The sequence below is a fragment of the Patella vulgata genome, chromosome 1 (assembly GCF_932274485.2).
Source record: "Patella vulgata chromosome 1, xgPatVulg1.2, whole genome shotgun sequence".
Lineage (NCBI taxonomy): Eukaryota > Metazoa > Mollusca > Gastropoda > Patellidae > Patella > Patella vulgata.
Genome location: NC_065879.2, coordinates 37,848,679 through 37,869,637, shown reverse-complemented (window position 1 = coordinate 37,869,637; position 20,959 = coordinate 37,848,679). Strand labels below are relative to the sequence as shown.

General features: G+C 34.4%; 2 protein-coding genes across 4 annotated transcripts; both read left to right on the top strand.

Moving 5' to 3' along the window:
- The first annotated feature begins 7,133 nt into the window (after nucleotides 1–7,133).
- On the top strand, nucleotides 7,134–10,470 carry LOC126823757 (uncharacterized). Its single transcript, XM_050552734.2, has 3 exons — nucleotides 7,134–7,347; nucleotides 8,242–8,432; nucleotides 9,249–10,470. The coding sequence occupies exons 1-3, from the start codon at nucleotides 7,269–7,271 to the stop codon at nucleotides 10,329–10,331; spliced, it is 1,353 nt and encodes a 450-aa protein (XP_050408691.1). The 5' UTR covers nucleotides 7,134–7,268; the 3' UTR covers nucleotides 10,332–10,470.
- A 756-nt stretch (nucleotides 10,471–11,226) lies between these two features.
- On the top strand, nucleotides 11,227–19,660 carry LOC126808406 (uncharacterized oxidoreductase YrbE). 3 transcript variants are annotated; one of them, XM_050533103.2, is made up of 9 exons: nucleotides 11,227–11,367; nucleotides 13,342–13,404; nucleotides 15,461–15,620; nucleotides 15,962–16,032; nucleotides 16,939–17,047; nucleotides 17,679–17,806; nucleotides 17,965–18,185; nucleotides 18,877–19,042; nucleotides 19,472–19,660. In XM_050533103.2, the coding sequence occupies exons 2-9, from the start codon at nucleotides 13,359–13,361 to the stop codon at nucleotides 19,573–19,575; spliced, it is 1,005 nt and encodes a 334-aa protein (XP_050389060.1). In that variant the 5' UTR covers nucleotides 11,227–11,367; nucleotides 13,342–13,358; the 3' UTR covers nucleotides 19,576–19,660. The 3 variants fall into 3 exon arrangements, with proteins under 3 accessions (XP_050389060.1, XP_055956930.1, XP_055956928.1); XM_056100953.1 differs by lacking the exon at nucleotides 11,227–11,367 and adding an exon at nucleotides 11,426–11,445; XM_056100955.1 differs by lacking the exon at nucleotides 13,342–13,404 and having other exon boundaries at nucleotides 11,269–11,367.
- Nucleotides 19,661–20,959: the final 1,299 nt, after the last annotated feature.

Here is a 20,959-nt window from a genome sequence, read left to right as displayed (position 1 = left end):
ATACAGTCTCAACCTTTGACTAGTAATAATAACCTAGATAATAGTTGGGATTCAGATAGGTTCGTTTTCATTTTCTGTTCAAAATTTCAACTTAAAGTCCAAAATTTGAATTTTTGTGTTTGATTTACATCTGAATACCTTCTATATTAAGAATTTTTTTAAATATAAATTTTCCTAAATACAAATATACACAACTTTTTAGCTGTAAGAACTTCCCATATAAATGAGAAAAGGTACCAGGTGTTCCAGAAAAGTCCAAATACTCTGTCTTTGAATAATATCTGTTATTATTTTTTTTAGAAAACTGTCATTGACTCTGATATATTAAAAGAGAGATGATTTGAGACAATTGTGTTTAGAAATTTTGTACCCTGCCTTATATACTATACCGACGGTACCTCGAACAATAGTTTGTATTTATAGTTTTGTTTGTATTTATAGTGAATCAATGCCTCAACAACCTGTACAACCTAGAATTATTATTAGTAAACCTAAAGGTGAAAGTGTTTCCAGGTTATCACAGTCTATAGAATACCAATTAAATGTAAGTGTTCAGTCTTGTAGTGAGAAATAAAAAAAATAAGACAAAATCTAATCTTAATACTGTAGGTACTGGTTTCTCCAAAACTGAAATTGACTTAGAATTGACATAACTTAAACATACATTATGCAAGAGCTAAATCTGCCTATTTCAGGTCTTTCTTTAGGCCTGAAATGTTATCTAAATTATTAATTAGACATTAATTAACCTATCCAGGCCATAATCAACTCTAGATGGCAGCGCTTGCCTGCGATCTTTAGTGGATTGTAAGCCGATTTACTGCATAACTTTCCTTCTCTATTAAATGGATAATCGAGACGATGCTGTTTATCGTACTGACTTTAGTAATGATGACCGAGGCTTATGGGAATTTCAGTTGCTTAGTTCTCGGTTCATAGTGGATCAATTTGAATGCAATTTTCACCAAATTGCCTTTACATTATCTAGTTTTTAACTATTATAGTGAGAACTGCCAACTCGTTACCGAATCTCCCATAATGTATCTTTAATATGTTGTTTATGATTTTAGTTATCATTTCAAATCATTACGTTATTACTACACATTTGTGAGATTTCAATTTTAAAGTAAATTTTCATGAAATTTGGCAAAGGTTCTATTAAACTGTCTTGTTGTGGGCTTATATCAAAATAATTGATGCTCATTTTGTTTAGTTTTGACTCCAGTTTATTTAGTAGAAATCAGTTGATTGCACCACTTTTATATATTGTTTTCAGAATCGTAATGTTAAGAAACCAGTAGGAGGTGTAAATACCTATAAATCAGATGGAGTCTTTGTAAGTTTTTAAATGTTATGTATAATATATTAATGTTCTAAACTGTTACTAGATGAAATTTATTGAATTAACTATTATATTTCCCTGCAATGATTTGAAAGAATAAAGCCGTATGATTGACATATTATTTATATATTTATAACCAGAATGATTGACATACTAATTATCAATATATTTATTACCAAGATGATTGACATTATTTATCACCAAGATGATTGACATATTTTGTATATATTTATAACTAGGATGATGAAAGTGACTGGGGATCAGAAGAAGAAGAAAAGAAACCAGCAGTTCAAAGGTATTATATTTTCAATTTGTCAATATATAAATCAATTTGAATTTCTTTATTGTTTTAAATGCTAAAATTGAGGAAGGGTACAAATTCATACTTTTATAGACAAATATTAATTATTAATTGAATAGATAGTAATAAACAATGGAGTTTTATTGAAATATAGTCAATTATTAATTAGTTTGTATATGGAGTGTACAAAATGAAAAAATTGTTTTGTATTAAATAATGTACATAAAATAATATATTTTTATAGACGTCCACCAACACGTACTAGCCATGGTGATACAGAATATTCTACTAATACTTATAATAGTAGTCAATGGGGGACATCATCTAAAGGTAATTTGTAGAGTGCAAACAAATCGTTTTCTTTGTGTATATGCTGACATAGCCATATTCTCTCACATGCTGACATGACCATATTCTCTCACACATGTATTACCATTGAAAATATATTTGGAGGCTAACTATAGACTTTAGACATTGAGAATACTTTAGCATTTGTCTCAAGGAAACATTTGTTTGGAATGGAAATTAATTTCCTGTATAACAAAATTTACTTCCTTCCAACTGACCATATATTTTAATAGAAATAGTCACACTTAATATCTCTATATAGGTTATTATATATAGAAGTTTTAAAAAAGATAATGAATTTTAATATTGCCTTTGTTTAATTATTACTTCTTCTGGCAAGTTTTATAATTTGTTGATGTGTAATTATGTATATTGTGTTTATGTATTGTATAGGATATCAATGCATTTTATCTATGTAAAAGGTTTGATGCTTTATAATTTGTTAATAGTAATAAATACTGTATAAGAAGTTTTTTTCTTTTCTTCAGGTGCAAGTACCGTCCACCAGGAAACAAAACGTTCTGGTTCTAAAAGTTCTTTTGTCAGTGTAACAGATGTCAGTTCTGATGATGATCTCGATACAGAAAATATATAAGACATTAATACCTCACTATTGAAATTAAGAAGTAGATACAATAAATCATTTCTTTAATAAAGTTATCTGTGATAGACAAGACATCAAATATAGATTTATTAACTTAGTCCTGAAATCCTAATAGATTAATGAATTAAATATTGTTCAGTATGAAATATAGAGTAAAATTTATTATACAACAAGATGTTATTGATGAAATCCATATTAATAATACATAGTTATAATTAACTCTGAAAACCTTATTACTTATTATAGCATTATTATTAACTCTGAAATCCTTATTACTCATTATAGAATTATAATGGATTCTGAAATCATTATTATTTATTACAGAATTATAATGAACTCTGAAATCCTTTTTACTCATTATAGATTTATAATTAACTCTGAAATGCTTATTACTTGTTATAGAACTATAATGAACTCTGAAATCCTTATAACTCGCTATAGAATTATAATGAACTCTGAAAACCTTATTACTTATAAAATTATAATGAACTGTGAAATCCTTATTACTCATAGAATTATAATGAACTCTGAAATCCTTATTATAATAATTTTTAAGTTTGTGTTTGTTACAGAATTTAAATTGTGATTAAATTAAAGAGATTCTAGGAAACCTATTAAAGGTAAATGTACTGCTATTGCAAGTTTAATAGCATAATATGCAGGCCACTGGACAGTTGAGCCCCCCCCCCCCCCCCTCCTTTAATTTGCAATGGATCCAGATGCTACTAACAGGGAAACATCCTGTTACAAAATGTTTGCCCTCAATCTGCTGTCTAATAGTAAGTGCAGGAACACCGCACTAAAAACAAAATCTACAAGATAAACGGGCAGACAAGACACAATATAGATATTGCAAAAAAATAAAGAAATATCAATTCCTGTGATAACGATATGTTAATTGAAGTAACTCAACCATCAAGTTAACCGTCCACTGAATGTTTACAATCTTCAATATTTATTTAATTACTTATAGTACTGTTTTAAATGTCTATATATACTGATTATATTACGGTATATTGATTACAAATGGCTTCTGTTAAACACCATTTACAATGACTAAAGATAAATGTCATTGATAACTACAAATATCTGGCACAAACATTTTTATAGTATAAAATATTTGAAAGGTTTTTGTTAAAATTAAATTTAAGTCAACTAGTTTTGATAAAGTATGCATTTTACAAATAGGTTGATATTAATAAACAACAAACTTGAATCACTGAGGATAAACATATTTATGTATTTTAAAGAATGCCTTAATGTCAATATATTGAGCATATGTTTAACATACTGTACAATACCTTGTCCAGATTTCCATTGTTATTGTTGTTCAGTCAATTCATTTATTTTCTACACATATCTACATATATATCAGAGATGTCGTCCACTTGTATATTCAATTGCATAATCATTTATCAATATATATATTCAAACTATTTTATGTTTTTACTCAACATTATATAAATATATAAGCCTTAATGTATATTATTGTAGTGCCTTGTGTAGTATTGTATTCATACAAGTGTTCAATAACACTACTTATGGTTTATATTTTTGTGATACGCATACTATTGTTCTTACTCTTACTCTATGTAACTGGTGTTCTGAATTTGTTCCGTCCAACTTTTCAGAGTCTCAGCGATATATTTACAAAATTCTTATGGTATAGGATTGAAAATAGCATAATAAAATCTATTCAGTGATTTCAACAGAAATGAATAAATCCATCCACTTTCTAATAGTTAGAGTCTCAGTGATATATTTCATGGAATTTTTACAAAATACTTGAATGTTTGCAATTTATATGATTGAAAAATAAGCATAATGAAATCTGTTGAGTCATTTCAATAGAAATTAATAAATCCCTCCACTTTGCAATATTTCCACTGTTTGTAATGTATTTTATTTTCGTATGCACAAGTCATTTGAAATTAGAAATAATGTTGTTAACTAAATAAATTGATGCTGTTACACTGTGAAAGAATTGAGTTCTTAGAAGACTCAATTCATTTCAAATTAAATGGCAGACTTTGGAGCAATTTAAAAAAATTTATTCACTTTATTAAACAGGCATTATGCAAGAGTTAAATCTGCCTATTGCAGGTCTAGCTTTAGGACTTAAATGTTGAGCGATTTATACTCCACTGATTAGCCAAAGTGATTTACATTCAATCAAATTTTTCATCTTTTACATCCATCTAATTCAAATTAATTACCCTAATCAGTCAATTTATCCACGACAATTTCCAAAGCAATTACCACAAATCGCCAAATCAACTCGAGGTGTGATTTGATCGGGAGATCACATGGGTTTTATTTTTTCAACTATGTCCAGCCACAAGAATTGTTTACAGTTAATCGGCACATTTAACGAACTTGCCAAAGTACTTTGAAATCGATTATAATGTTACATGAGATCTTCCCTAAATTCAAATCGATAAAAAAGCCTGTTATATAAATTATTAATTAGACATTAACTCTTTGATGCCATCGGATGACTCCAATTATAAGTAGATTACAATGGTTCGGCATTTAATTTAAAAATGGATAATAGAGACTTGGAGACAACAGTAGCAATGACAATTGAGGCTACACTGTTCTTCTAATTGCGATAACTTGGCTCCGAGTGAAGTAATTTGACTGAAATTTTCAACATATTCTCTTTTCCTTATCTATTTTTTTAACTATTATAGTGAGAACTGTCAGCTCTTTATCTAATGTTACATAATGCCCCTTAAGTTTAGGTAAAATGACAAAACAAATAATTTCAAATTATGTATGAATGGATTTTAACTTGTGTGAAAGTGCCACTTAAATGATATAAAGTATTTTGAAAAGAGTTGTGAGCTTTTTTTATAATCAAAAGAATTGTGGTGACATTTGGGTTATTTTATAAGGGTTATTTTATTTCGTTTTGACATTTCACATAGATAACTAAGATTTGTAATGGTGTTGTGCAGCAGAAATTTTATTTGAATTTTGCTAAATTTTTTAGCAACAAATTTATTATCCATTCATATTATTTCTTTGGTTTATTCCTCTTGGTAGATTAATTTGACTTTTATTTTTTATATGAATTAATGTTGTGCTGGAATATAAATTGTTTAAAAGGATAAAAATGTTCATAATACATAAATATATATTTATCTTTAGTTGAATATTATTAATAGATTAAATAGATAAATATTGTTTGGGTTTTTTTTATTTAACAAAATACCCAAAGTGTCAAGCTCATAAAATGAAAGATATTTGGAGCTATAATTTGTCTTTTTCAAATTTCTTGCAAATTTGCCCTAGCAAAAGTTGTTTCCCTTCAAATGAGCATAAATTAATCAAAGTAACCAGTACCAGACTGGGTCCACCTGTCCGTGACAGGTGGGCCTAAGCCTATAAAGAATAAAGGGAAAGACAAAAGAAAAAAAAGACAAAAGAATAGAGAAAGAAAGGAGGGGGGGGGGAAGAGGACAGGAGAAAGAAAAGATCGGAAAAAAATGACTGACAAACAACACAAGAAAAGAAGTGTACTAGAATTCTCAAATTCATCTAATGATAATGCTCTTAGGTCATTTTGTTATCTAATTGTATCAGAAAATCAAAAAATTGCCCTCTTCTGCTTTGGTCTGAAATGCTTGGAAAATGGGTTTGCGGTTGTCAATTTTCAAAAATTTCCTAGGGGGGAGAACCCCCCCCTCCCTCCCTCGGACGCTCGCGTGCCTTCGGCGCATACTTGTGTGAGCACCTGTTATTAATAAGGCAAACCAATTTTACGAATTTATAACTTGGAAGTTACTTAATATTTATAATTGAGGGGGTAGGGGACATTATATGATGGTCTTCATTAGACCAGTTGAAGGACATACTCCTCGCAGTGTTTGGATTGATTATACCTAATCCCACTTTACACTGCTGTAAAGAAAGCATATTTCTGTTCCAAATTACGACTGGTCAATAGTCCGATTAACAACCAATAGCTAACTGCGTAACAATATCATTACGCTTTAAACAGAGCTCCAAATTGGACCAAATTTGTATACATAAAGTTACGTCATGACTCATGATTTCATTATGTCCAATTTTTAGGAGGGGGGGGGGGCTGAATGGTTAGCACATGTCAAAATCGTACTTACGTAAAGATATTCTGTTCGAAGCCCACAACACTATAATGTCCGAATTCTGGGTCAAAAAATAGGAAGTTTAAATCAATGACGCTTGATAACCAGCAAAACACAATGATAGATTACATCATATTTCTAGGATGAATACATTTTAATTCTGATTTTAAATGCAATTCTCAGATACGATAACATTATTTTTTCTTACACTATTTTTAAGCATTATTATAAGTATATATATATATATATATATATATATTCATTTATTTTACACTTTCTATTTCACAGACAACAATGTGTGTTAACATTAAGTTTTAAAAATGAACTAAAAGACAATTCACCATGGACGTGGTCATTGATTTTTAACAAGTTGGTGAAATGATTTCTTCAACACCTGTCGCACACTGGTGACGTATTGAATCTTGACGCGAACAAATCTACGCAGTAATAAGAATTTTCACAACAAAGACATTGCAAGGGAATAAGAAAGGCCCGTATTGGAATATTAAAGACACAGGGAAAAACAAGGAAGCTAGGACTAGATAACGAGGACATTTAATAATGGAGAAATATGTGTTTATATCTATAGTGTATATAGTTTTGTATTCGTGTGATGGTAAACCAGCGACAGTATCAGAAGGTGATTTTAATAATTATTTTTATGGGAATAAGCTGATATTTTTCTATATTTATATAGTTGACCACAGTGGTGTATTTTAGTGGGTTAGTAAATGTGACAGATACATTGTACATTGTTATTATTTGAATATTGCGCTCATCTTGCCAAGAATACAAGTTGCTATTTCTGGTCGGTTTATTTTCAATATCGTTACACTGAAAAACAAAAAAAAATCAGAAGCAGTTACGCATTGGGGTGGGGGAATCATACGACTATGTCCCATCCACCACCGACTGTACAAAAATGCGTTTTTATCAGACAGTATGCTTAAATGTAAATCAGTTTATATACATTCATATTACATTTCTGTATTATATGCGTTGCGACCCATTTGTGTCAATTTTTAGGTGCCAAAAATTAGCGATTTAGCTCCTTTAAATCGATACAAATTTATCTCCCAAAAATCGGGGGCCCTGTAATGTGAAACCTTTTGATACGAGTATATCACAAACTATGTATGAGTTAGTTAAGGTCACACCAATTTGATTTTCTGTTCTTTGGGATCTTGATTGATAAATAGCCACTTGAATAACATGAAAGAAAATCAGGATAAAAATAATTGGAACAGACCATACTAACTTTAATACCAACCTAAAAAAATATATATATATATACATGTAGTTAACTGAATTCGTATGATGTGCAATACATTGGTGAAACAATGAAGACAACATAATATACGTACCCATTATTGCATCAGATTCTGTTCTAGACTTTACAACATATATCAATAACTATTCTGCACAATCAATCCTTTAGAAGAGGTCGGCCTGATTGAACACTATTTCATATGTCTACACTTTTGAACATCAGTTGCAATTATCTCACTTTTGTTTATGTTTATTATATTTTCAGGCCCTTGTGTTGGTCCAGATTGTTATCATGGACAATTAATGCACGGTGATCAAGAACCGGGTATAGATCATAAAGCAGAAGACACGTATCTTAGAATTAAAGATGAGCTTGCTGCTGGACAGGGAAAATCAAAACCCGACACACCAGAACAATTAGGTGTTGGTAAAATGGAGGTCGAAATAGGCACACAGGTAAATGTAGCCCAGCCATTCTAAAGTTACATATAATATTAAATCCGCCGCACACACGTGTATATTTTCTCGAGATGTCCAGCCTAGTTACTGGTAACAAATTCAGAAATCAAATAAATGCCATGTATCAGCTGAAAACCATCGACCGTATAAAATATCAACTCAACACGTGATCATATAAGAAGGAAGAGACGGGTATCATCCACATAATCTTTTGCTCATTTTGAAATCAACATTACGTATGCAATGATAAGAGTTATAATTTTCCCTCGGCAGCGACGTTTTCACCTGCTCGCCTTCTTGCTTACTCAAATGTGTACAGTTCTGTTTTCGTCCAATCTGATCGACTAACCAACACTATGCAGATACTCCCAGAACCGAGCTTGTGAGCATACAATGTCAAAGCAAGTTTCAATTCGATCGTGCGGGAGGAGTGCGAATTGTTTAACGCGTGCGCGCATCAAATCATAAGGTTGGTCACTGCGTGGCGTGGTTTGGATTCTCCACCTATATCTGACAAGGAGTAGAATTCGTCTGTCCTTGTGGATTTCTTCAGAAATCCTTTGGATTTCTAAAACAACTCAAGACCCCTGCGCGGAAGCGAATTTGTGTGGAGTGGACGTTAAACCTCATTTCTTTTGACTTCGATCGATCAATATAAATTCTTAACATAATTCTGAAAAAAATACACAAAGCTTTGGTATTAAAGTCTAAAATATTCTATTACCGGATTGTCGTGGAAACCGATCGCCTGTCGTTAACACAGGAATTCTACAACCATCACATAATGTAATTAAATGGTTTTGTTTTCTTCAGGCTAAAGAAGAAATCAAAAGGGGTAAAATTTTACCAGTAGATGCTGAAGCTATGATGCACGGTGGAGACCCTCAAGCTCACGAGCACAAGACTAATCCAGAACACGAAGCGAAACCCGATGAAAATACAGATAATGTTAAAAGGGGTCCCATTATGCCCATAGATGCCGAGGGGTTGATGCATGGTGGCGATGGAAGAGCTCATGAACACGAAGCGAAACCCGATGAAAACACAGATAATGTCAAAAGGGGTCCTATTATGCCCATAGATGCCGAGGGGTTGATGCATGGTGGCGATGGAAGAGCTCATGAACATGAAGCAAAACCGGGAGAAAATACAGATAATGTTAAAAGAGGTCCAATTATGCCCATAGATGCCGAGGGATTGATGCATGGGGGCGATGGGACAGCTCATGAACATGAAGCGAAAACCGCAGGAAGTGCAGATAGTATTAAAAGAGGTCCTATTATGCCTATAGATGCTGAAGCACTAATGCATGGGGGCGATGGGGAAGCCCATGAACATGGAAAGGTCGTTGAAAAGGAAGAAGAGAGAAAGAACCTTGGACCAGGCGGTGAACAATACTGGCACGGTGCTCTAAATCATGGTGATAAAGAATTGGGTGTTGAACATCATAAACATGATAAAGAAAAACAAATCAACAAATACGATTTTGATGCTGATGATATCAAAACAATAGCGGGCGTCGGTCAAATTTTGGCTAAACTTGATCTGGAAGCTATGTTGAAAAAGAACTCCGAAGAATACGCCAAATGGATGAATGATGGAGCGCCCGACGTGCGGGATGAAAATAGTCTTTGGAATCAAATCGATCAAGTCCGTCAACGTTATTTATCATTCGGTAATCTTGGACAAGAAGAAGACGAAGAAAAGCGCGCTAAACGACTCAATCCAATGACTTCAGAATGGGAAAAAGATCTTTCAGATGGTAGAGCCTCACAAAAAGACGATATCGTTAATGGTCTAGAAATGTTCGGCAACATTGGTCCCGTAAAAACTAACAAAGGGAACTACAGAGCCAATCGACCAAACGAAGATCATGTGACGCATGATGAGTCTTAATTTGATGTAATTAATATAAAAGACACATTACTTTTAAGAGTTTTTGAGATTACAATGGCGTTACGTACTTATTCAGTTAATTAAATGTCAGATACTTTTGTTACATTATGTTGTAAATAAAACTATTTTCTACAAAACATCTTGAAGTTGCAATGAAAATATTTTATGTTAATATACGTGCTTGAATTATAATCGGGAACTGACAAGCTAAAGCGCACTGTGATTTAATTGTCCTGAATTATGTGAAAATGTAGGCTTTTATTTGTATGCACTGGTAATAGTATACTACGAGAACGTAGCTAAAAACGTTGAGATTACTGATAGTCTGGAGGCTCAGATTGGGGGGGGGGGGGTGTCCATCAAATGGGTACAAAACCAGACGATGAATACGATGCCGAGTGGTAATCAGTCCGCCGTTGGGGCGTTTTCGAGATATTCGGGGTCAAAGGTCAAATGGGTTCATTTGCACGGAAAGTGAATGCGCAGTCATTCTTGTATCATGAAAATAAGCTGAAAATGATCGAAAGTAATTACACTTTCAATAAAAAATGTAAACTTGCTAAATTCACCTTTGTTCATCTTTACGTATTTTTGAAACAGGTTTTGGTTTTGTGGCCATTTGATGGACACCCCCCGCGCTGAGCCTCCGGTCTATGACGTGAAATACGGAGGGTTGAGAGAAGAGGTTTGTTATTACTAATAGTAATGCTCAATTTATGTAAGGCAAAAGTTGTAAGATTTGCCCTGTAAACATATAAACAGATTGTTTGGATAAATCCATTTAAATCTAGGTCCTTCCCAGATTCATCGGTTTGCTTTGCCCGGTCGTATGCCTATATTGCCGTCGTGCTGTATTGTCGTTGGCCACTATCAACCACCATACTCTCGGCATTTATTGTGCAGCCTCGAATATACTGGAAAATATCACCCGTGATGTAATGGACTAGTCCATCACCACCAGTTTTACTGTTTCACCTACGAAATCAAAAGTAGAGAAGCTGTACGTATATTTGATGAGTTTTGACCTGTAGATACGGTACGTATTTACGCATATGCAGCGAGCTATTACAAAGCAACTGATCTATTTATGAACTATATAAAGCAGCAGGTTATTGTAAGTACACGAAGACAGGGACATACAGCTGTGATCTAAATAAATGGATGACCTATATATTTTGCGGATTGTAGGATACGTGGTATTGCTGGCGATCATGTTTGATCCGACTCCCTTTTCTATTTCCATCACTTTTACATTCCATCACTTTTACTTATGGGTTTAAGATTAAAAACCAATGAGTAAGACAAAATCGTCAACAACAATGAAATATTGAAACATACCGTATTGCTCAGAGTCTCGTCTAAGGATTTGGTCGTGCGCGGCAATGTCGGACGAAGCCCGACCCGCGAGCACCGTCGGTGCTAGCCGAGCGAACACCGCAGGTGAGAGTCCGCGCGTGGGGTCTGGGGTGCCCTCCCCCAGAAAATATTGAAAACTGACTCCCTTAGACTCGTGGGGTCTGGGGTGCCCTCCCCCAGAAAATATTGAAAACTGACTCCCTTAGACTCGATTTCTGAGCACTTAAAAATAGTTTCGGAGATTTGATACACTATTAGTTTTGCATGGCATCTTGTTAAACCATATGGATTGCGGCTGACCCGCAGACAGAAATATACCCATAAAACAACCAGAGAGACGATTTTGTAAACCTACGCACTATGATATAGTATTGGCCCAGTCGTCCTATTTAATTTCAATAATTTCCGTTAAGTTCTTCTGGAGTTATAACTCGTGTTTCACTTTGTGAACACCGCTCTAACGCCAAAAATTATCTTCCGATCTGTATAAAAATTTATATCCATCATTTAAAGTAGCTAAGTCTCTAACTCAATATCATCAAAATTCTTCGACATTAAAAACACGAATTATTTGTCAATTCAAATCAACATTGGTCTTCTGATCTTACAGGGATCTTACAGGGAAAAGATGGGCTTCTGATATCCAATTTTCAAGACAAAATAAACATTTTACCACTAGTACACGAATCGTGTACCATAATGCGTTTCAGCGTCATTTGGAACAAGGGACTCAAAAACTAGACTAGACATATTCCACAAGTCATGTCAAATGATGACGCTATATTCTTATGCGCAATACATATCATCGGTGTAGACTGGAATAACCAGACGCTAAAGATAGCCATTCAATTGAGACTTCTGGCGTATTTCGCCGAACATAACTGATTAGAAATTACAGTAAAAACAGAAACGGTTGAATGTTAATCAGTTTATATACATTTACATTACATTATTGTATGCGTTGCGACCCATCTGTGTCAATTTCTAGGTCCCAAATATTAGCGATTTAGCTCCTTTGAATTAGTGAAACGAAGAAGCCTGTTGGATTTCAGCAAATTTGCCTTTGTTTCACTTTGTTGAACCTTGTAAACGTTCTAACAGCAAAAATTATCATCCGATCTGTATGAAATTTATATGCCATCACTTGAATTAGTAAAACAGAGACGCCTATTGAATTTCAGCAATTTCTGTTAATTACTTCTGGTGTTATGAGTATGACTTTTGTTTCACTTTGTTGCACCTTATGAACGCTTAACACCAATATTTATCATCCGATCTGCATGGAATTTATATACATCATTTAAATTAGTGAAACGAAGAAGCCTCAAGCCAGTAACTAGGGTGGGGGGGGGGGGGCGAACCTGTGAAAAGTTTGCCCCCCCCCCCCCTTGTGAAAAAAATTTCGACCATAAAAAAATAGATATACATTGTCCGTCAATATTACAACACCCCCGAGAACACTTCCCGCCCCCTTCGTTGCTCTGAGCTAGTTACGGCCCTGAGAAGCCTTTGGAATCAAGAGCCACGATGCGCGTACACTCCATGTACATAATATATCATTGTGTATATTGTGAATCATGCACTGTAATATGAAGACCCAATCAACTCCTGTAAATAAATTTAATAATATGTTTACTGAAATTATTCTTTGCAGTCTGATCATACAGCAGAATGGCATCCGTGTTTGGTGTGGCTATTATTGGAATGGGTAACATGGGTAAGGTCTTGGTCTTCGTGCCCTCATCCTCTACTACTTTAACTTCTCCTTTAACCTCTCTGAATCTACCCATGACTCAAAGTTACTCAATAATTGTCATCGTGATGATGATGTGTAAGGCGCCTGAAAACGAAAATAACACGATGTGTTGGTGCTGCCTATCGACGCTATTAAATTTTGTATAACACAAATTGTCAACAAATACCAATATTGAAAAGTATTGTAGAATTTGTGTTAAAAGCATTGGGTAAATGGTAGATTTGAATACCAACTTCTTTGTAGTTATTTTGAAGCGCTTTAAAGGGCAGAGTTCATATTCCAAATAACTTTCCAGTCAATTCTTTACATCACAACATACCTCCGACACTTTCTGGGGTATGGTTTGGTCAAGTTAGTCTTACCTGATACCATTTGTTATTGCATTGAGATGTTGAAATAGTTATGGCGTCGTTGGTACTTTTGCATTGTCGGTTAGATCTCAGCTTCATGTTCGTTTGACACCGGAGTGCATGAATTTGTGATAATATGGTGGAATCACTATTAATTTTAAATATACACGATTGTGTGTTCACGATTGATTATATCTTGATTAAAATAAAATTAATATCGTATTAAATAGAAATTAATGTCATTGGAATTATAGATGCTAGATTTGATAATCAAAGTTTTATAATCAAGTTCGACTATGTTTAGAACAACCTCATACACATACTGAACTTAGGGGGTTGGGTGGCCGAATGGTTAGCACGTGCGTGCTGTATCATACGGCCTGTCATTGAGTCAACTGGCGTGGTTTCGAATCCCCGGTTGTACGTGACAAGGAGTAGGGTCGCCTGTCCAACCTCGTGGGGTTTCTCCGGTTTCCTCCGACTGCTAAAGACCGCTACGCGCAAGCGAATTATTGAAATAAAATTAAACCATATGTTAGTCCCGAAATGACCTAGTTTGTGTCGAGTGGACGTTAAATCCCATTTCTCTCTCACACACACATACTCAACTTACTGAGAAATATGTATTTCGCTTCAATTTAATATCATGGATAAGGTTTGTGTAGTCTGTGTGTGTATGCACAGGAATCTGACCTTCTATCCGTATATATATATGCATACACCATGTCGTACCAGACAATATATAATTTATATATTTTCTGGTACGACATGGTGTATGCATATATATACGGATAGAAGGTCAGATTCCTGTGATGTATGACAGATATGAACTGAGTAGAACTGCATCACAAAATACTTTTTGGGATATGGGAGGGGGTGGGGGGTCACGGTGGCTAAGTGGGTAAGACGCTGGCTCGCTAGCCTGGAGGTCAGGTGTTCGATCCCTGCATTGGCCGAGAAAGGTCATCTAAATTTTCCGGTGTGGTTCCCCCTTGTCAGTGGTGCAGGACGGAGGGCCTGACAAGTACAACTAGCTCTTTCTGATGGAACGAAAAACCGAGGTCAGGTGTACACATTGGCGTGCACGTAAAAGATCCCTTGACAGTGGGAATGGGATATAAGATTTACTGCTGATCAGTTTACGCCACAGTTATCGCCGATATCACGTTAAATAAAGCTATTTCACACATGGCACTTCACGCCAAATGGAAACAGATCATCGTCGTTATCAATTGTATTGATAAAATGAAAACTACGAAATGAAATGGGGTTAAACGTCCGACTGGGCTTACGGACATACGCCATACAGTGTTCTTTCAGAGACATTATCGCTAGACAGCGTTTCAATGACCTACTCTAACATTGAATTCCAACACGCCAACGTGTGTACGGGACCTCGGTTTTTCGTCCCTTTCAAACGATTATACGCTGTCCCTTGCTAGGCCCTCTGTCCTGCAACACCGACAAGGGGAAACCATGCCGGGAAATCCAGATGAACACCCTCGGGTCAAACAGGGGACCTCCAGGTTAGCGAGCCATCAGCTTACTCACTATGCCACCGCGCCTCATGATTAGTGCGATTTATCCAAACAATATGATCAAATAAACCACCGAAATGAATCAGAATGATTCACCAATGATGAGAACATATTTTTTTTGTGTTTCAGGTCTTGTTCACTTCAAGAACTGTATTATGTCACCAAGAGCTAATGTGCGGTGGGTTGTTAGGCAAAATGTTGAAAATGCTAAAAGATTGGTGAAATCTTATAATCTACCTGTTAAATGTACGTCACCAGATAATATAGATCATGTCTTAGACGACGACAGGTATATTCGACCCCTGAAAACTTATTTTCTTTAGGCCAAAGAACAAAATACATTTGTTTACGGTTACTCAGCTAGAAAAATGATATTCCGACCCACCGGCCCTATTTTTTAACCAAATAACCGTAAACACAGGTATATTATTTTCCTTGGCCTTATTTCCCAAGTGTTAAGTAAGATTCTGTGATGCATTTGCTTCCTCTAATTACAGAACTGGCACCACACACATTCAACCTTACTTAAACACATTTTACCAAGAAATATTTCAAAATATTTAGATTAAAGGAAATTACCCGAATTTCTGCCCATCTTTATAATTTGATGTTTATTTCTTGAATTTTCAGTGTAAATGCTGTAATAATCTGTTCACCAACCGATACTCATAAAAACCTGATAACTAAATCTCTAGAGGCAGGTACGACTATTTATTTTTTTTTTGATTACTGAATTCTCTTCGGTATTCACGGGTTAGATATTTTGAATCCCATATACTTGATCCTACACCAGACGGAGTGCCCATGTTGTAAAGAAAACCCATATATCATACATGTAGTTCAGTGATTCAAGCTCCATACCGTTCTACTGGTATGCCTAAACAGCCAATATTCAGACTGATCGTTCTGGAAAATTCATCGTGGGCTGAAACTAATCGATGATTGTTCACCATCTGCTGCTCACCTTTGTGGGAGTTACAAATCGTTACCAATCTCTTTGTTTGATAGACTTTGATAGAATATTTTTTCGTACAAAAGTCTGGGTGGGTTTAAGGCCTTTTTAAAATCGAAAAAAAGTGCATGTTTATTATATAGGCATTATGCAAGATTAGATGAAGAGCTGGCAGTTCTTGCTATAATAGTTTAAAAAAAATAGATGATGTATAATGGGAATATGCTGAAAATTTCAGTCACGTTTCACTTTGAGTCGAGAAATACTCATTTTAATAACTATGTAGCGTTGATTGTCATTGTTACCGTTGTTACCATAATAATCAAAGTCTCGATTATCCACTTTTACGATTGATCATCAATGTCCGTTAAACGGCAGATCGGATTTTAATCTAATGAAAATCAGACCCCTCAGGCGGCACCGAAGGTTGACTATGGTCTTGTCATGTTAATAAATGGCTAATTAATAATTTAGATAGCATTTCAGACCTAAAGAAAGACCTGCAATAGGCAGATTTAGTTCTTGCATAATGTATGTTTAAATCGGCATTAATGAAGTGCAGCGGTCGTAGTATTATCATAGTATTCTCTTAAATATCAACCGATAAGTCTATTGTTGACTTTGCTAGATAAAAATGTGTATTTTCTTTTGAAAGGTAAACATGTATTTGCTGAAAAACCGATCACACCAAATCTTGAATCAACTGAAAAATGTTATGATTTAGCGGAACAGAAAAATAAATCTCTTCTTTGTGCTTTTCATAGGTAAGACTCGTGAAAACATATCTGAAAAAAAAACAGTACAATTAATGATGGGCGGTTTGGATGGCCGAATGGTTAGCACGTGCGCGCTGTATTATACGGTCTGTCATTGAGTCAACTGGCTTGGTTTCGACTCCCCGGTTGTACGTGACAAGGAGTAGAGTGGCCTGTCCAACCTCGTGGGTTTTCTCAGGATCCTCTGGTTTCCTCCCACTGCTAAAGACCCCTACGCGCGAGCGAATTATTGAAATAAAATTGAACCTTCTGTTAATCCCGAAATGACCAAGTTTGTGTCGAGTGGACGTTAAACCCCATTTCTATCTCACAATTGATGATATGCCTGTATTGAGAAACCTGATTAATTGAAACTTAATTCTCTTTTTTTCCGGACGGAATCGAGAATGTTATAGAATTTAAAGCAATCTTGGGGAGGGGGGGGGCATGCATCCAAAACAACTCGGTCATTACGGTACTAACATAATGGCAATGGCATATTTTTATTTCAATAATTCGATTGTGGAACGGGTGTTCATGAGTAGGAAAACCCAGAGGATAGCGGTTACATGTTAGGCAGGCCACATTTGTATAAAGGTAACTGTCCATATATCTATCTACTACTATTATCTATTTTCAGGCGATTTGATCCTAGTTTTAGTCAACTATATGATAATTTACAAAACAAGGCCCTGGGTAATCTTCGTTTATTAAAGATATCCAGTCACGATATGGCACCTCCACCAATAGAATATGTTAAAATTTCTGGTAGGTTCATTCTGAAAATAAAGATTACAAAAGTTTGTATTTTGTTCCAATTTAATAGCATTCCGTTATAATCATAAAATATTTAAAAAATGACATGATTCTAAGCTGGATGATTAGTACACCTTTATTATCAAGAATCATCTTATCTTTATTTCTAGGTGGTATATTAAGTGATTCGACAATACATGATATTGATATGTCATCATGGTTAGCTGGAAGTAAACCAACTAGTATATATGTACAATCTTCAGCTTTTGATAAAGATATAGCTAAATATGATTGTGATTTAGTTGTTGTAACTATTATGTTCAACAATGGAGTTATCAGTGTTATTGATAATGGAAGACAAGTTAGCTATGGTTATCATCAACAACTTGAGGTATATTGTTAAATTATTGGTATTCCACATGACTCTGCTCTCGGGTCCATTCAATTAATATTATTTTCTACCCAACTAAAAAAAAATTGTTAACGTCAGTGAAAAATGACTGGATTATAAACGTACACCACTAAAAGAGAATCTTGCTGGGTAGGTGCGATCCGAAATACATAGCCATCCGCTGGACTGCATATCCAAATTATTGGAGAAAGTATTTTTGTTAGGATATATTTTTTTTATATTCCGAGATACTTCAAAGGAAGCTTTATGGGCAGTTTACAAATTTTGTGACAATATTAACATGCTACGATATCAATGGTAGACTTAGTTGGAACGCTCTATAATAATTAACTTATTAGTTCCCTGTGAAACCAAGGTTTTATCTTCGTCTACCTGTCTATCAATGAAAATGCCGTGATTCGGAATTCGAGGTTGGTACACTGTTGTAAACAGCAGAATTACAGATCAACTTTCGCTGTTTCGTGCGATTCCGTTAATTTTTTACTGATTTATGTTACTTTGTCGACGTAAGGTCACTGAAAATTCTGTTTAATCTATTATTTATAGTAACTATTATTGTTTGTATATTATTTCAGACATTATGTGCTAAATGTGTATTAAATGTTTGTATATTATTGCAGGCTTTGCTTTATGTGATAAAGGTGTATTAAATGTTTGTATATTATTGTAGGCTTTATGTGACAAAGGTGTATTGAATGTTACAAATCGACGAGTACATCAACTAGAAGTATCATCAGCTGAACAATCTGTGATACCATCCATAGATCAACATTATTCAACCAGATATACGGATGCCTATATGTTAGAATTAGATCATTTTATGGATGTTATTCAAGGTTCGTGTCTGTAATTGTTTTTTTCCTTATTAGTCTGATTGATAATACGGATGGATGCTAATCATACAATACGGGGTTATCAGTACGAAAATATCACCTGCACAATGTGTTAAAATCTCCAGGTACATGCTTAGGCCTCAAGAGACCATGGTGCAAATGTTGCAGCTAAACAGAGCCCCAATAAATTAAACAAAAATCATATACGAAAATATTAGTAATAATAAGATGTCACTATCTGTATTATTATAGTATTAAAAAGGTTAATACCTTTTTTGGGGAATATGGGGGAATACTTAGGGTCTCTAAAGGTCTTAATCAGAACTTGTCTCCATTGTTCTAATTCTATTGAGTCAATTATCTTTTCAGATTCCCATAGGTTAGTGCTAGTTGGGGTAAATTACTTATTTTCTGTGTATATATTATATTCAGGTAAATGTGAGATGAAAGTAACTAAAGATCAAGTACTTCAAGTTCAGGCGTTGATAGAAGCTGGCAGAAAATCTCAATCACTGAAGACACCGGTTCTGTTATAAGATTTTTTAATCCGTATATGTTTATTATCAATAAATGTACACCTACATGTTCATAAATTTCGCCATTTATGTGCAAACAGAGTAATATTGTTTTAAATATTTAAGAATACTACAATAAAGAGACTTCCTTCCTGTTGACTCAAGTAAGAACCCCATAGACGTGACTACCTACACATTTCATAAAGGTCACATAAAACAAATGAAATTAGCATGCTTTGAACCATATTAATATGATTACGATTATTCGACATATGAACTGGGGTTTTATTCAAACACTGGTTGTACGTGGCAAGGAGTAGGAGCGTGGCAGGGTTTTCTCCGGGTCCTCTGGTTTCCTCCCACTGCTAAAGACCCCTGCGCGCAAGCGAATTATTGAAATAAAATTTAACCATGTGTGTCTAGTGAAGGTTAAACTCTCTCTCTCTCACTCTCTCTCTCTCTCTCTATCCCTCTCTCATTCTCATTCAAACCAAATTTATATACTATACATATACAACATACGATTATGGGATTATATGAATTAATCTCCAGTAACAAATTATTTACATAAATATAAATACATTGTCTAAATTTCTAATCGTAATAAGTGAAGATGCCTCGATTAATTATTAATCAATTTGAATGAAATTGCTATAAGTATATAATATAGAAACACTGGCTTTAAGTAGATACGACTGTTATATGGTCAGTGTGTGTGCTCTTTGAAATAGTCTGTGAGATTATTTCCGGAGGAAATGGTAGAAAAAACAGTTTATATGTTGTTGTTGATGGGAATATGTTTCGGTATTGCGATTGGTTACCTGTATCGTCAGGATCCAAGACGTTTATGTGTCACCTGTATGAATCACTTTTCAATTTTTCAAGACCCCTAGTTACAAATTTTAGCTCGATTGTCCATTTCCGACATCTTAAACACAAGCAAATAATTACATTTTAAATGGATGCATGTCGAGCATAAATCGTTCAGAATAGTTATCTGAGTGGAATTCATTTGCATCAATATATTATTTTCTTCTGCTCATAACGTTTTCAAAAGCTATTATGTTAAAACCAAAAGTAAAGTCTGAATTCAATACAATAAATCTCCAATCTGGCAATAGCCGTTTGATATATCAGAGTAAGATATGCGAGAAGGTATTTTATTCCATCTCATTCCCTTTTTATTTGGATGGCAGACTGTTTCTAAATTGAACATATTTTATGTGAATTTTATTTGCTTTATACATGTAGATTCCTTCAGACAAATTCTCTGAGATCTGCATAATGGTATATTAATAATGCATACGTGCACAGAGTGATACCTGAGCGACTGTGTTCGATCAATAAAATATTTATGTTAGTTATATGATAGTTGATCGTATAAAATAAGAGATATTATTATTGA